Below are 16,543 nucleotides of genomic sequence, written 5' to 3'. Positions count from 1 at the left end.
ATTCGCATTCTAATCAGTATTCTGCAACTTGATTTTGTGTCTGTTTGCACGGTTTGAGAGCACATTTCCACTCCATCTGATGAAGGAGCAGTGCTCCGAAAGCTTATGGTATTTGCTACCAAATAAACCTGTTGGACTTTAACCTGGTGTTGTGAGATTTCTTACTGTGTTCACCCCAGTCCAACGCCAGCATCTCCACAGCTTGTTCCAGACAGTCACCACCCTCTGTGTGAACAAAATGCCCCTCTGGACCCTTTTGTATCTATCCCCTCTCACCTTAAACCTATGCCCTCAAGTTTTGGATTCCCCTACCTTTGGGAAAAAATATTGACTATCTAGCTGATCTATGGCCCTCATTATTTTATAGACCTCTATAAGATCACCCCTTAGCCTTCTATGCTCCAGAGAAAAAAGTTCCAGTCTATCCAGCCTCTCCTTATAACTCAAATCATTAAGTCCCGGTAGCTTCCTGGTAAATCTCTTCTGCACTCTTTCTAGTTTAATCATATCCTTTCTGTAATAGGGTGACCAGATTTATACACAGTATTCCAAGTGTGGCCTTACCAAGGTCTTGTACAACTTTAACAAGATGTCCCAGCTCCTGTATTCAATGTTCTGATCAATGAAACCAAGCATGCTGAATGCCTTCTTCACCACGAGCACCACGACCACGAGCACCCCCTCCACCTGTGACTCCACTTTCAAGGAGCTATGAACCTGTACCCCTAGATCTCTTTATTCTGGGGGTACAGGTTCATAGCTCCTTGAAAGTGGAGTCACAGGTGGAGGGGGACAAAGATAACAAATTAGTTTCTAGTGCTCGTATAAAAAATCAGTTCTTCCAAGGAAAGAGGGAACCATTCTGATTATGACTTACCAATGCCTTCAGCAAAGTTAGGGTACAACTCATCTGTGAAAAGAGGTTCAGGCAACTCTCGGAAATAAAGTTTTAAGGTTCCTGCAATGGCATTAACATCCATTTCGCTCATCATCACGGAGACATCTTTATTATCTGTAATAAGAATTACATTTTCAGATATGTATAAGTCAGTGCTTCCCAGCCACTCTGAGGCTTGAAAATTGCCATGACCCTACAGTGTGAGCCGGGTGGAAGGATAGAGTTGTGAGAACGGGGGTACAGGTGGTGGGAGGAGTTGTTTGAATTGTAGCGATTTTTAAATGAAAGGCATTGAAAGGGTTAATAATCACACAAGTTTAAAAATCACATAAGCTACAAGCTAAACTTCAGTCACACAGGGAAAGCTATGTGCAAATGATAGGTTTTGATTAAAGTAAGCCCAGATAAAGGTCAAGGACTATCTAACTGAATGATGTGCAGCTGCAGTTCATATCTGCCCATTTGAACAAGGAAGAATGGAAAGGGAGGTTGCGATACCATTGGTCAGAGATATAAATATAATTTCTTGACGATATAACATGCACAAGTTTTAATTGGATTTTATACCCTTATATATGCATGATGTTATCACAACTATGATTGGATAGTGATAACTCCTACACGTCTATTGGTATATGCTAATGACTTGTAATCGAAGCTGAGCCTTTAATTGCCTTTGTATTTCTGAATTTTTCACTCTGAATGCTCTGAATGGACTAAATGGTCCTATAGATGACTATGGTAAAGTTAATCTTGAAACCACTCTGTAACTTTGTTTGGCTACTTGAGGGGAACGATAGTTTTTAAATGCAACAAAAAAACCATCATAACAGTCCCTAACAGCCACCTTCCTTTTTAGAGCAGGAACCAAACCTCAAAGATTGGTCAGTTAGGCCATGCTCACCATTAGGGCCATGCTGACTGGGGCGGCATGGTGGCAAACTGCTGCCCGACAGCACCAGGGACCCAGGTTTGAATCCCGGCTTGGGTCACTGTGAGTGCAGAGTCCGCGTGTTCTCCCCGTTTCTGCATGGATTTCCCCCGGGTGCTCCGGTTTCCTCCCACAGTCCGAAAGGCATGCTGGTTAGGTACATTGGCCATGTTAAATTCTCAGTGTATCCGAATAGGCAGCAGAGTGTGGAGACTAGGAGATTTTCACAATAACTTAATTATTGTGTTAATGTAAGCCTACTTGTGACACTAATAAATAAACTTTAAAACTTTAAACAAAATGAAAAAATGCATAAGGATTTAAAGGAGCCTCATAACTACCAACACTTGGTTGGAGCTCCATGGTAGCCATTGTATCAGAGGCTGTGACCCCAAATCTTCAGCTCACAATGGCAAATATTCATCTCGCAATCCCCTATGTAAGAAAACTGAAAACGGATTAATAATTTGAACATGGATAAATAATCTGAAGCACAGGTAAATGAACTGAACATGGATAAATAACATAATTAACTGTTCGTGGATATATGCATATACAGTGGTTGCAGGAGATTCCATTGATAGGAGTCTGAGACATTTTTGTAACTGTCATCATGAGTCCACATGCCGTCCTGCTGCCATCATGGAGAGGGGAGAGGATACAGAACATTCTGCAGCAGAGAGTCATGCAGCACAGAAAAGGCCCTTTGGCCCATTGAGTCTGCACTGCAATTATCTACCACTGTGGAGCAAGAAATTGCTAAGCAGATTATGGATAGGTGTGGAGGTCACAGGGTAGTTGTCATGGGGGACTTTAACCTTCCAAATATTGATTGGAACCTTTATAGGTCGAATAGTTCGGATGGGGCAGTTTTTGTGCAGTGTGTGCAGGAGGGGTTCCTGACACAATATGTGGATAAGCCGACAAGAGGTGGGGCCACATTGGATTTGGTAATGGGAAATGAACCGGGCCAAGTGTTGGATTTAGTTGTTGGAGAGCACTTTGGAGATAGTGACCACAATTCGGTGTCTTTTGTTATTGCAATGGAGAGGGATAGGGCCGTACGGCAGGGCATAGTTTACAATTGGGGGAGAGGTAATTATGATGCAATCAGGCGGGAATTAGGAAGCATAGGATGGGAACAAAAATTGTCAGGCAAAGGCACTAATGATAAGTGGAACTTTTTCAAGGAACAAATACTGCGTGTCCTTGATAGGTATGTCCCTGCAAGGCAGAGAGGAAATGGCCGAGTGAGGGAACCATGGTTCACAAAAGAGGTGGAATGTCTTGTCAAGAGGAAGAAGGAAGCGTATGTTAGGTTGAGAAAACAAGGTTCAGTTGGCTCGATGGAGGGTTACAAGTTAGCAAGAAATGAGCTGAAAAAGGGGCTTAGGAGAGCTAGGAGGGGGCATGAGAAGTCCTTGGCGGGTCGGATCAAGGAAAACCCCAAGGCTTTTTACTCTTATGTGAGGAATAAAAGAATGACCAGGGTGAGGTTGGGGCCGGTCAAGGACGGCAGTGGGAATTTGTGCATGGAGTCAGAAGAGATAGGAGAGGTGATGAATGAATACTTTTCTTCAGTGTTCACCAAGGAGAGGGGCCATGTTTTTGAGGAAGAGAGGGTGTCACAGGCTGATAGGCTGGAGGAAGTAGATGTTCGGAGGGAAGATGTACTAGCAATTTTGGATAAACTGAAAGTTGATAAGTCCCCTGGGCCTGATGAAATATATCCTAGGATTCTTTGGGAGGCAAGGGATGAGATAGCAGAGCCTTTGGCATTGAACTTTAGGTCCTCACTGTCCACGGGGGTGGTGCCAGAGGACTGGAGAGTGGCGAATGTTGTTCCTCTGTTTAAGAAAGGGAATAGAAATGACCCTGGTAATTATAGGCCGGTTAGTCTTACTTCGGTGGTCGGTAAGTTGATGGAAAAGGTCCTTAGGGATAGGATTTACGACCATTTAGAAAGATGCAGCTTAATCCAGGATGGTCAGCATGGATTTGTGAAGGGCAAGTCTTGCCTCACAAATTTGATAGAATTTTATGAGGAGGTAACTAAGTGTGTAGATGAAGGTAGTGCAGTTGATGTCATATACATGGATTTTAGTAAGGCGTTTGATAAAGTCCCCCACGGTCGGCTTATGAAGAAAGTAAGGATGTGTGGGATAGAGGGAAGTTTGGCCAATTGGATAGGTAACTGGCTATCTAACAGAAGACAGAGGGTCGTGGTGGATGGAAAATTTTCGGACTGGAAACCGGTTACCAGCGGAGTGCCACAGGGATCAGTGCTTGGTCCTCTGCTATTTGTCATTTTTCTAAATGACTTAGAGGAGGAGGCTGAAGGGTGGATCAGTAAATTTGCTGATGACACCAAGATTGGTGGAGTAGTGGATGAGGTGGAGGGCTGTTGTAGGCTGCAAAGAGATATAGATAGGATGCAGAGCTGGGCTGAAAAATGGCAAATGGAGTTTAACCCTGACAAATGCGAGGTGATTCATTTTGGTAGGACAAATTTAAATGTGGATTACAGGGTCAAAGGTAGGGTTCTGAAGAATGTGGAGGAACAGAGAGATCTTGGGGTTCATATCCATAGATCTCTGAAGGTTGCCACTCAAGTGGATAGAGCCGTGAAGAAGGCCTATAGTGTGTTGGCGTTCATTAACAGGGGGTTTGAGTTTAAGAGCCGTGGGGTTATGCTGCAACTGTACAGGACCTTGGTGAGACCACATTTGGAATATTGTGTGCAGTTCTGGTCACCTCACTACAAGAAGGATGTGGAGACACTGGAAAGAGTGCAAAGGAGATTTACCAGGATGCTGCCTGGTTTGGAGGGTAGGTCTTATGAGGAAAGGTTGAGGGAACTTGGGCTTTTCTCTTTGGAGCGGAGGAGGTTGAGAGGAGACTTGATAGAGGTTTATAAGATGATGAGGGGGATAGATAGAGTGAATGTTCAAAGACTATTTCCTCGGGTGAATGGAGCGGTAACTAGGGGGCATAACTATAGGGTTCATGGTGGGAGATATAGGAAGGATGTCCGAGGTAGGTTTTTTACTCAGAGAGTGGTTGGGGTGTGGAATGGACTGCCTACAGTGATAGTGGAGTCAGAAACTTTAGGAACATTTAAGAAGCTATTGGATAGGCACATGGAGTACTTCGGGATGATAGGGAAGAAATAGCTTGATCTGGGTTTCAGACAAAGCTCGGCACAACATCGTGGGCCGAAGGGCCTGTTCTGTGCTGTACTGTTCTATGTAAACCTTGGGATCCGGGTCCATAGGACTCTAAAATCGGCCGCACAGGTGGAGGAGGTAGTTAAGAAGGCGTATGGTGTGCTGGCCTTTATCAATTGAGGGATTGAGTTAAGGAGTCCGGGGATAATGATGCAGCTATATAAGACCCTCGTCAGACCCCACTTGGAGTACTGTGCTCAGTTCTGGTCGCCTCATTACAGGAAGGATGTGGAAAAGATTGAAAGGGTGCAGAGGAGATTTACAAGGATGTTGCCTGGATTGAGTGGCATGCCCTATGAGGATAGGCTGAGGGAGCTCTGTCTTTTCTCCTTGGAGAGACAAAGGATGAGAGGAGATCTAATAGAGGTATATAAGATGTTGAGAGGCATAGATCGGGTGGACTCTCAGAGGTTTTTTCCCAGGGTGGAAATGGCTGCTACGAGAGGACATAGGTTTAAGGTGCTGGGGTGTAGGTACAGGGGAGATGTTAGGGGTAAGTTTTTCACACAGAGGGTGGTGGAATCGGCTGCCGTCAGTGGTGGTGGAGGCAAACTCAATAGGGTCTTTTAAGAGACTCCTGGATGAGTACATGGGACTTAATAGGATGGAGGGTTATAGGTAGGCCTAAAAGGTAGGGATATGTTCGGCACAACGTGTGAGGCCGAAGGGCCTGTTTTGTGCTGTAGTTTTTCTATGTTTCTATGTTTCTTAAACAAGCGCTAATCCCATTTTTCTGCAGTTGTCCCATATGCTTGGATGTTATGATATTTCAAGTGCTCATCCAGATATTTTTTAAATGTTGTAAGGTTTCCGGCCTCCACTACCTTCCCAAGCAGTGCATTCCAGATTCTCACCACCCTCGGAGTGAAAAGGTTTTTTCTCAAATCTCCTCTGAATCTCCTGCCCCTTACTCTAAAACTGTGCCTCCTCAACCAAAGGCTACAGCATCTCCCTACTCACCATGTCCATACCTCTCATGATCTCATACATGCCTTCTCTGCTCTAAATAAAACAATCCAAGCGTATCTTGTTTCTTCTTATAGTTCAAATTCTCAATCTTGAGAAACATCCTAGTGAACCTCTTCTGTAGGGCGGTACGGTGACACACTGGTTAGCACTGCTGCCTCACAGCTCCAGGGACCAGGGTTCAATTCTGGCCTTGGGTGACTGTGTGTGGAGGTTGCACATTCTCCCTGTGACTGCATGGGTTTCCTCCGGGTGTTCCGGTTTCCTCCCACAGTCCAAAGATGTGCAGATTAGCTGATTGGCCAAGCAAAATTGTCCCTTTGTGTCCCAAGAGGTGAAGGTTAGATGGATTAGCCATGGGAAATGTGTGGGGTTAAAGGGACAGGGCGGAGGGGAAGAGCCGCGTAAGATATTCCGTCAAAGAGTCGGTGCAGACTTGAGGGGCTGAATGGCCTCTTCTGCACTGTAGGGATGCGATGATTCCATGTACTCCCTCCCTCTAGTGCTATCACATCCTTCCTATAGTGAGGTGACCAGAGCTGCGGACACTACTCATACAGCAAGGGAATAAGCCAGAAGTTGTAGCACGCATTGGTACCAATGCCATAGAGGGGGCAGGAATTGAGTTCCGATGGTCAGGTTTTCAGCAGCTAGGTAGGAAGTTACAAAGATAGTAACATGGTAATCTCTGAATTACACCTAGTTCCACACAGTAGTGAGGATAGAAATAGGAAGATAGGGAGGATCAATTCAGGGCTTCAGCGCAGGAAGGAGAGTTTCACGTTCTTGGGGTATTGGGATCATCTCTGGGGTAGGAGTCACACATTTAAAAGGGATGATTTGCACTCAACAGGACTGGATCCACACGGGGAGGTTCATTAGTGTGGCTGGGAGAGTTTAAACTAAATTAGCAGGAGGATGTGCATCAGTACATAGGAGAAAAGAGGAACAAGGTGCATAAAGTGAGAGTTTCAGATTTAACACAGGGTTAAATAGTACCATATTAAATTGCAGGAGACTGAGAAAGACTACAAGATATACAAAGACTGGTTTAGGCTGCATGCATGCAAACATTCCAAGCATAGAACATAGAACCAGTGAAACCAATCTAAAGCCCATCTCACCTACACTATTCCAAGATCATCCATATATTTATCCAATGGCCATTTAAATGCCCTTACTTTTGGCGAATCCACTACTGCTGCAGGCAGGGCATTCCACGCCCTTACTACTCTCTGAGTGAAAGCATGGTCAAGAAGGTTGGGGAGCTACAAACACCAATAGCTATGTGGGAATATGATTTGAGGCAATGGCAGGAATGTGATTTAGAATTGTGGGGGCTGGGTGCTTATTATTCAAAGGTACAAATTGTTTAGAAAAAGTAGGGAAAGACAAAAGAGAGGTGGAAAAGGCAGAGGGGACAGAGAAGCTATCCTCAATAAAGCAAGGACAGAAACCATATGGTTAGTGTAAAGACAAAAAAGGTTGTTAAAAAGAGGGATGAAATCTGGTGAGCAGGGAAAGGGAGCTGGGAAATAAATTAAAATGCAGGACCTCAAAGATAGCAATGTCAGGATTACTCCCAGTGCCATGTGCTAGTGAGATCAAGAATAAGAGCATGGACCAGATGAATGCGTGGTTGGAGAGATGGTGTGGGAGGGAGGAATTGGGATTCTTGAGGCAGTGAGACCGATTCTGGGAAGATGGAACCTGTACATCCTGAATGGATCAGGACCAATATCCTGGCAAGAGCATTCATTAGCATGTGGGATGAATTTAAACTTGAGTGGCAAGGGGATGGGAACCTGAGTAGGGAGGCACAGGAACAGGAAACGCAGACAGAAATTAAATATAGAAAATTAAAAAGCAAAAGTGGAAGGCAGAAGTCAAAGAGCGATCAGCAAATGTGGTCGAAGTACAACAAAATGTGTAAAAATGTTAAGAGACAAGACAAACAGCATTGCAATTGAATGCACGAAGCATTTGCAATAAAGTAGGCAAATTAACAGCACAAATAGATGTAAACCGGGATGATATGTTTGTGATTGCGGAGACATGGTGGAGGATGGCATTAAACAGGAAATTAGGGATGCATGCTAAGATGATTCTACAGTAACCATGGGTGACTTTAATCTACATAGAGACTGGGCAAACCAAATTAGCAATAATACTGTCGTGGATGAATTCCTAGTGTGTGAGACATGGCTTATAATATGTTGAGGAACCAACTAGAGAACATGCTATTCTGAATTTGGTATTGTGCAGTGAGAAAGGATTTATTGATAATCTTGTTGTGCGGTATCCTTTCGAGAAGAGTGAAGATGACATATTGAATTCATCATTAAGATGGAGAGTGAAGTACTCCAATCCAAAACTAAATTCCTAAACTGAAACAAAGGAAACAATGAAGGTATAAGGGGTGAGTTGGCTACAATATATAGGGTAACTTCATTACAAGGCATGATGGTGGATAGACAGTGGCCAATACTTAAGGAACAAATATGTGCATTGCAACAATTATACATTTCTTTCTGGTGCAAAAACACAAGAAAAGCGGCCCAATCTTGGCTAACAAATGAAAAAGGATGTATTAGATCCAAAGAGGTATCATATATAGTTACTAGAAAAAAGTAGCAAGCCTGAGGATTGGGAGCAGTTTAGGATTCAGCAAAGGAAGTCCAAGAGATTGATTAAGAGGGAAAAAAAGAGTATGAGAGTAAACTTGCAAGAAACATAAAAGCTGACTGTAAAAGCTTCTATAAGTATAGAATACTCATAAAATGAGAGAAGACAAATGTAGGTCCTTGACAGTCTGAAAATGGAGAATTTACAATGGCGAACAAAGAAATACAGTAGGAAGTTTAACAACACCAGGTTAAAGTCCAACAGGTTTATTTGGTAACAAAAGCCACAAGCTTTCGGAGCCTTAAGCTCCTTCTTCAGGTGAGTGGGAATTCTGTTCACAGACAGGGCATATAAAGACACAAACTCAATTTACAGAATAATGGTTGGAATGTGAATACTTACAGCTAATCAAGTCTTCAAAGTACAAACAATGTGAGTGGAGAGAGCACTAAGACAGGTTAAAGATATGTGTATTGTCTCCAGACAGGACAGCCACTGAGACTCTGCAAGTCCAGGCAAGCTGTGGGGATTACAGATAGTGTGACATGAACCCAATATCCCGGTTGAGGCCGTCCTCGTGTGTGCGGAACTTGGCTATCAGTTTCTGCTCAGCGACTCTGCGCCGTCGTGTGTCGCGAAGGCCGCCTTGGAGAACGCTTACCCGAAGATCAGAGGCCAAATGCCCGTGACCGCTGAAGTGCTCCCCAACAGGAAGAGAACAGTCTTGCCTGGTGATTGTCTGCATGGTTTCCCCAATGAACCATGCCTCGGGACATCCTTTCCTGCAGCGTATCAGGTAGACAACGTTGGCCGAGTTGCAAGAGTATGTACCGTGTACCTGGTGGATGCTGTTCTCACATGAGATGATGGCATCTGTGTCGATGCGACAACGGATGAATGAACACCGCTCGACAATCACCAGGCAAGACTGTTCTCTTCCTGTTGGGAGGCACTTCAGCGGTCACGGGCATTCGGCCTCTGGTATTTGGGTAAGCGTTCTCCAAGGCGGCCTTCACGACACACGATGGCGCAGAGTCCCTGAGCAGAAACTGATAGCCAAGTTCTGCACACATGAGGACGGCCTCAACCGGGATATTGGGTTCATGTCACACTATGTGTAATCCCCACAGCTTGCTTGGACTTGCAGAGTCTCACTGGCTGTCCTGTCTGGAGACACATCTCTTTAACCTGTCTTAATGCTCTCTCCACTCACATTGTTTGTACCTTTAAGACTTGATTAGTTGTAAGTATTCGCATTCAAACCATTATTCTGTAAATTGAGTTTGCGTCTTTATATGCCCTGTTTGTGAACAGAATTCCCACTCATCTGAAGAAGGAGCTTAAGGCTCCGAAAGCTTGCGGCTTTTGCTACCAAATAAATCTGTTGGACTTTAACCTGGTGTTGTTAAACTTCTTACTGTGTTTACCCCAGTCCAACGCCGGCATCTCCACATCAGAACAAAGAAATGGCAGAGCAATTAAACAATTACTTTAGCTTTGTCTTCATGGAAGGAAATTACAAATAACTTCCCAGAAATGCTAGGGAGTCAAGGGTCTATTGAGAACGAAGCATTGAAGAAAATTAGTATGAGTAAAAAAAAAGTGCTGGAGAATGGAATAACTGTTCGGGGGCAGAAGTCCCTTCACCAAAATCCCTTTATTTACAAATTCTAACAGCAGTATCAGAGTGCTATCAGTTAGCACTCTATCTCAGGGGATGTCAGAAGAACTGAAACTCCCGGTTAAATACAAGTCAAAGACTCCCTGATTGGCCCATCAATTGGATCTTTAATCAGGGAGTTCATACTCCAATAGGCCAACCTCAATGGCCTGTTTGAAGTCATTACCAACCAACCCCCCCCCCCCCCCCCCCCCCCCCCCACCCCCTCCCCGACACACACACACACAGTCCGAAGAATCCCCGGGGTCCAAGCGTCTCATAAGAACATAAGAAATAGGAGCAGGAGTAGGCCATCTAGCCCCTCGAGCCTGCCCCGCCATTCAATAAGATCATGGCTGATCTGACGTGGATCAGTACCACTTACCCGCCTGATCCCCATAACCCTTAATTCCCTTCCCGATCAGGAATCCATCCATCCGCGCTTTAAACATATTCAGCGAGGTAGCCTCCACCACCTCAGTGGGCAGAGAATTCCAGAGATTCACCACCCTCTGGGAGAAGAAGTTCCTCCTCAACTCTGTCTTAAACCGACCCCCCTTTATTTTGAGGCTGTGTCCTCTAGTTTTAACTTCCTTACTAAGTGGAAAGAATCTCTCCGCCTCCACCCTATCCAGCCCCCGCATTATCTTATAAGTCTCCATAAGATCTCACCGGTCTCTTCCTCTGTTTCAGCACTGGGTCTGGATATTCCAATTCGGCATCCGACGTAGGAGTGTATCTACTAGGCGCCTGTCTCTTCCATCGTGAGTGCTAGAGGGCCAGTTCGTCTTCTTCCTCCAGCAGTAGGGGAACAGCCGCGGCTTCGTTCACTGTGTTCTTGGAATCTGAGGTTCTCACTAGGGGTGCCGGAGAGGCGGGGCTGGCCCATCGGGGAAGACTCTCCTCGGTCCTTGGCCTGCTGGGCTGAGTCGGCTCTGGGATGGGTGACAGATTTGAGCCCTGCACCAGGTCTCGGTGCTTTCTTAAGACGGCCTCTCCCACACATACCCGGTAGGGTTCAGGTCCCGTCCTGGACTCGACCATTCCTGCTAGCCATGTGGGACCTTTTATGAAGTTCCTCACCCAGACTTTTCGCCAGCGTCGAAATGCCTCTCCTGTTATCATGGCTCCTGCAATGGGCCTTTTGGTGCTTTTCCACCTTCCCCCCCGAGATTTGGGAATAGCAGGCTCAGCCTAGTGTGGATGAGCAGTTCAACCGGTGCTCATTGTTCCACAGGAGCAGGCTGAGGGTAAGAGAGATTGTGTCTGCATTTTATTTATTTATTTAGTTTTCAGTTAAATTTGGCTTAAAAATCGGAGGTTTTTTTCAAAACAGGAAGTAGGCCCAGGAGCAGCCTGGGGAGGTTTTTTGCAGGGTTTAAAAGCAGGCCGAACTTTTGAGCGGGCAGCGTCTGGAGCGGGCAGTGGAGTGAGCAGGGAGCAGAGTGTGAGCTGTAAGGGCTTTGGCTCACAGGGCTTTGGCGAAGGCGAGGAAAGTTGTTTGTTTTTCTTCTGTTACACCCCCTTTTTTGTTTTATCTCCCAAAAATTAAAAAGGACATGGCTGGTATGAGTGGGAGGCCAGTATACTGCATTCGGTGTGGGATGTGGGAGTTCCTGGAGACAACTTGCCTCCCGGAAGTCCATATCTGTGCCAGATGCGTGGAACTGCAACTCCTGAAGGATCGTGTAAGGGAGCTGGAGCTGAGGCTCGATGAACTCAGTTTAGTTAGGGAAAATGAGAGATTAATAGATAAAAGTTATAGTCAGGTAGTGACACCAGGGTTTCGGAAGGAAGACACGTGGGTCACAGTTAGGAGGGGTAATAGTCAGAAGGGTGATGTGCCAGAAAGTACCCCAGTGGCAGTCTCCCATAAAAGATAGGGATGGGCAACAGATGGAAGAAGGGAAGGGTGTGAGCAGTCTGTAGAGGGATCCCCTGTGGTTGTCCCCCTCCAAAATAGGTATATTGTTTTGGATTCTGTGGAGGGGGATGACCCTCCAGGGGTAAGCCACGAGGACCAGATCACCTCCACGGAGACAGGCTCAGGGGTCCGGAAGGGAAAGAAGGGGTTTAGGAGAACGATAGTTGTGGGGGACGCAATGGTTAGTGGCACGGACAGGCGGTTCTGTGGGAGTGAACGAGAATCAAGGATGGTAGTCTGCCTCCCTGGTGCCGGGGTACTGGATGTCTCCAAGAGGGTAGGAAGCATATTTAAAAGGAAGGTAGTCAAACGGATGTGATTATACACATTGGTGAAAATGAAGTAGGTAGGAAGAGCAAGGGGGTCATACGAGAGAAATTCAGGGAGTTGGGTGCTGGGCTAAAAAGTAAGGCCTCCAGGGTAGCAATCTCTGGACTGCTCCCGGTGTCTAGTGCAAGTGAGGCTCGGAACAGGGAGATTCTACAGTTGAACGCGTGGCTAAAGGACTGGTGCAAGAGGGAGGGTTTCAAATTCATAGATAATTCAAGTCAGGATGGCAACTGTACAGAAAGGATGGGTTACACCTTAACTGGAAGGGAGCAAATATCCTGGCTGGGAGTTTTGCTAGAGTGTTTCGGCAGGATTTAAACTAGTGTGGCAGGGAGGTGGGGAACAAAACAGGAGGTCAGTAAATACTGAGGCTGGGGTTGAGCTGGGGGCCAGGGCAAGGCTAGCTAAGAAGAGGAGCACTCTGGAAGAGGATGACCTGAGTGGGCCTGGAGGTCTGGGGTGCATCTGCTTCAATGTGAGGAGCAAAACGGGTAAAACAGACGAACTTAGGGCCTTAATGCTTATGCGGAATTTGGATGTGGTTGCGGTGACGGAAACTTGGTTAAAAGGACAGGACTGGCAGCTGAATATTCCGGGGTATAAGTGTTTTAGGCGAGACAGAGGAGGGGCTAAAAAAGGTGGGGGAGTAGCGATATTAGTTAAGGAGCACATTACCGTGGTGCAGAGGGTAGACAACTTAGAGGGGTCATGTACTGAGTCGCTGTGGGTGGAACTCAGAAACAGGAAGGGTGCAGTCACTACAGTACTACAGACCACCCAACAGCCCACGGGAAGTGGAGGAAAGGATATGTCAGGAGATTCTGGATAGGTGCAGAAAAAATAGGGTTGTTGTAGTGGGGGACTTTAATTTCCCTGGCACAGACTGGAAAGTGCTTAGAGCTGGGGGTCCGGACGGGGAGGAATTTGTAAAATGCGTACTGGAAGGTTCTTTGGAACAGTATGTAGATAGCCCGACTAGAGAGGGGGCTATACTGGACCTAGTTCTGGGAAATGAGCCCGGTCAGGTCGTCAAAAGTTTCGGTAGAGGAGCATGTGGCAAATAGTGACCACAACTCTGTTAACTTTAGGATAGTAATGGACAAGGATGAGTGCTGTCCTACGGGCAGGGTGCTAAATTGGGGGAAGGCTAACTATAGCCGGATTAGGCAGGAATTGGTGGATGTTGATTGGGAGAGGATGTTCGAGGGTAAGTCCGCGTCTGGCATGTGGGAGTCTTTTAAGGAACTATTGATAAGGCTGCAGGATAGGCATTTGCCTGTAAAAAGGAAAGATAGGAAAGGTAGGATTCGAGAGCCGTGGATAACCAGGGAAATTGAGGATCTGATTAAAATGAAAAGGGAGGCGTACGTTAAGTCCAGGCAACTGAAAACAGATGGAGCTCTGGAGGAATACAGAGAGAGTAGGAAAGAACTCAAACGGGGAGTTAGAAGGGCAAAAAGAGGTCACGAGATGTTCTTGGCAGGCAGGATTATGGAGAATCCTAAGGCATTCTATTCATACGTTAGGAACAAAAGAGTTGTCAGGGAGAAAATCGGACCTCTGAGGGACAAAGGAGGGGAATTATGCTTAGAACCCAAGGGAATAGGGGAGATCCTAAATGAATACTTTGCATCGGTATTCACGAAGGAGAGGGGCGTGTTAACCGGGAGTGTCTCGGAGGGAGGTGTTGACCCGTTAGAGAAAATTTCCATTACAAGAGAGGAAGTGTTAGGTTTTTTAGGGAACATTAAAACTGACAAAGCCCCAGGGCCTGATGGCATCTGTCCTCGACTGCTCAGGGAGACGAGAGATGAAATTGCTGGGCCTCTGACGGAAATCTTTGTCGCTTCTTTGGACACGGGTGAGGTCCCTGAGGATTGGAGGATAGCGAATGTGGTCCCGTTGTTTAAGAAAGGTAGCAGGGATAACCCAGGAAATTATAGGCCGGTGAGCTTGACGTCCGTGGTAGGGAAGTTGTTGGAGAGGATTCTTAGAGACAGGATGTATGTGCATTTAGAACGGAACAATCTCATTAGTGACAGACAGCATGGTTTTGTAAGATGGAGGTCGTGCCTTACAAATTTGGTGGAGTTTTTTGAGGAAGTGACAAAAACGGATGATGAAGGAAGGGCCGTGGATGTCGTCTATATGGATTTCAGTAAGGCATTTGACAAAGTCGCACATGGCAGGTTGATTAAGAAGGTTAAGGCTCATGGGATACAAGGAGAAGTGGCTAGATGGGTGGAGAACTGGCTTGGCCATAGGAGACAGAGGGTAGTGGTCGAAGGGTCTTTTTCCGGCTGGAGGTCTGTGACCAGTGGTGTTCCGCAGGGCTCTGTACTGGGACCTCTGCTATTTGTGATATATATAAATGATTTGGAAGAAGGTGTAACTGGTGTAATCAGCAAGTTTGCGGATGGCACGAAGATGGCTGGACTTGCGGATAGCGAAGAGCATTGTCGGGCAATACAGCAGGATATAGATAGGCTGGAAAATTGGGCGGAGAGGTGGCAGATGGAGTTTAATCCGGATAAATGCGAAGTGATGCATTTTGGAAGAAATAATGTAGGGAGGAGTTATACAATAAATGGCAGAGTCATCAGGAGTATAGAAACACAGAGGGACCTAGGTGTGCAAGTCCACAAATCCTTGAAGGTGGCAACACAGGTGGAGAAGGTGGTGAAGAAGGCATATGGTATGCTTGCCTTTATAGGACGGGGTATAGAGTATAAAAGCTGGAGTCTGATGATGCAGCTGTATAGAATGCTGGTTAGGCCACATTTGGAGTACTGCGTCAAGTTCTGGTCGCCGCACTACCAAAAGGACGTGGAGGCGTTAGAGAGAGTGCAGAGAAGGTTTACCAGGATGTTGCCTGGTATGGAGGGTCTTAGCTATGAGGAGAGATTGGGTAAACTGGGGTTGTTCTCCCTGGAAAGACGGAGAATGAGGGGAGATCTAATAGAGGTGTACAAGATTATGAAGGGGATAGATAGGGTGAACGGTGGGAAGCTTTTTCCCAGATCAGAAGTGACGTTCACGAGGGGTCATGGGCTCAAGGTGAGAGGGGCGAAGTATAACTCAGATATTAGAGGGATGTTTTTTACACAGAGGGTGGTGGGGGCCTGGAATACGCTGCCAAGTAGGGTGGTGGAGGCAGGCACGCTGACATCGTTTAAGACTTACCTGGATAGTCACATGAGCAGCCTGGGAATGGAGGGATACAAACGATTGGTCTAGTTGGACCAAGGAGCGGCACAGGCTTGGAGGGCCGAAGGGCCTGTTTCCTGTGCTGTACTGTTCTTTGTTCTTTGCTATTCCCGTGGTGGCTGTGTGGGACTGTCCTGTAATCAAACATCCAGTGGGGCAGTTTGGTATCTATTGACACCACTGGCTGTTTCTTTAACCCGGCTTAAAGCCTGACAGCTATCTCTGCGAGCCCATTTGATGCTGGATGATACGGTGCTGTCCTGATGTGTCGAATCCCTATCCCAGATAGGATTCGACACATCAGGACAGCACCGTATCATCCAGCATCAAATGGGCTCGCAGAGATAGCTGTCAGGCTTTAAGCCGGGTTAAAGAAACTTCATGATAGCTTCATGAATCTGGTGAATTCTTGGCTGAAAGCCGACCTCTTGTCCGAGATTAACACCTCTGGAATTCCGTCTGTTGAAAACGAGGCATGCAGCTTCTCGACGGTTGGTCTTGTTTGCCGAATTCACCCTGTAGACATCCAACCGTTTTGAATGGGCGTCTACTATTATCAAGAACAAGGAACCCATAAACGGGCCTGCAAAACTGACGTGCAGTCCAGTCCATGGTCTACCTGGCCATTCCCATGATGCAGCAGGGCTGCCAGTGGCACTTTCTGCTCTTGTTGGCATTCCTGGCACCAACCCACCAATATGCTATATCTGCGTCCAAGCCCGGCCACCAGACATAGCTCCTGGCCAGCATCTTCATCTTGGACACTCCTGGGTGC

General features: G+C 46.3%; 1 protein-coding gene across 1 annotated transcript in view; it reads right to left on the bottom strand.

The window, feature by feature from the left end:
* Nucleotides 1–16,543, bottom strand: part of LOC144502618 (breakpoint cluster region protein) — a 632,965-nt gene that overhangs the window by 44,893 nt on the left and 571,529 nt on the right. Inside the window, exon 20 of the mRNA XM_078226759.1 lies at nucleotides 878–1,012. Within this exon, the coding sequence (XP_078082885.1) occupies nucleotides 878–1,012 (135 nt within the window). The remainder of the gene's footprint in view (nucleotides 1–877; nucleotides 1,013–16,543) is intronic.

The sequence above is a fragment of the Mustelus asterias genome, chromosome 13 (genome assembly GCF_964213995.1).
Source record: "Mustelus asterias chromosome 13, sMusAst1.hap1.1, whole genome shotgun sequence".
Lineage (NCBI taxonomy): Eukaryota > Metazoa > Chordata > Chondrichthyes > Carcharhiniformes > Triakidae > Mustelus > Mustelus asterias.
Note: the sequence above shows the minus strand (reverse complement) of the source record. Positions and strands in the feature narration are given on the sequence as shown.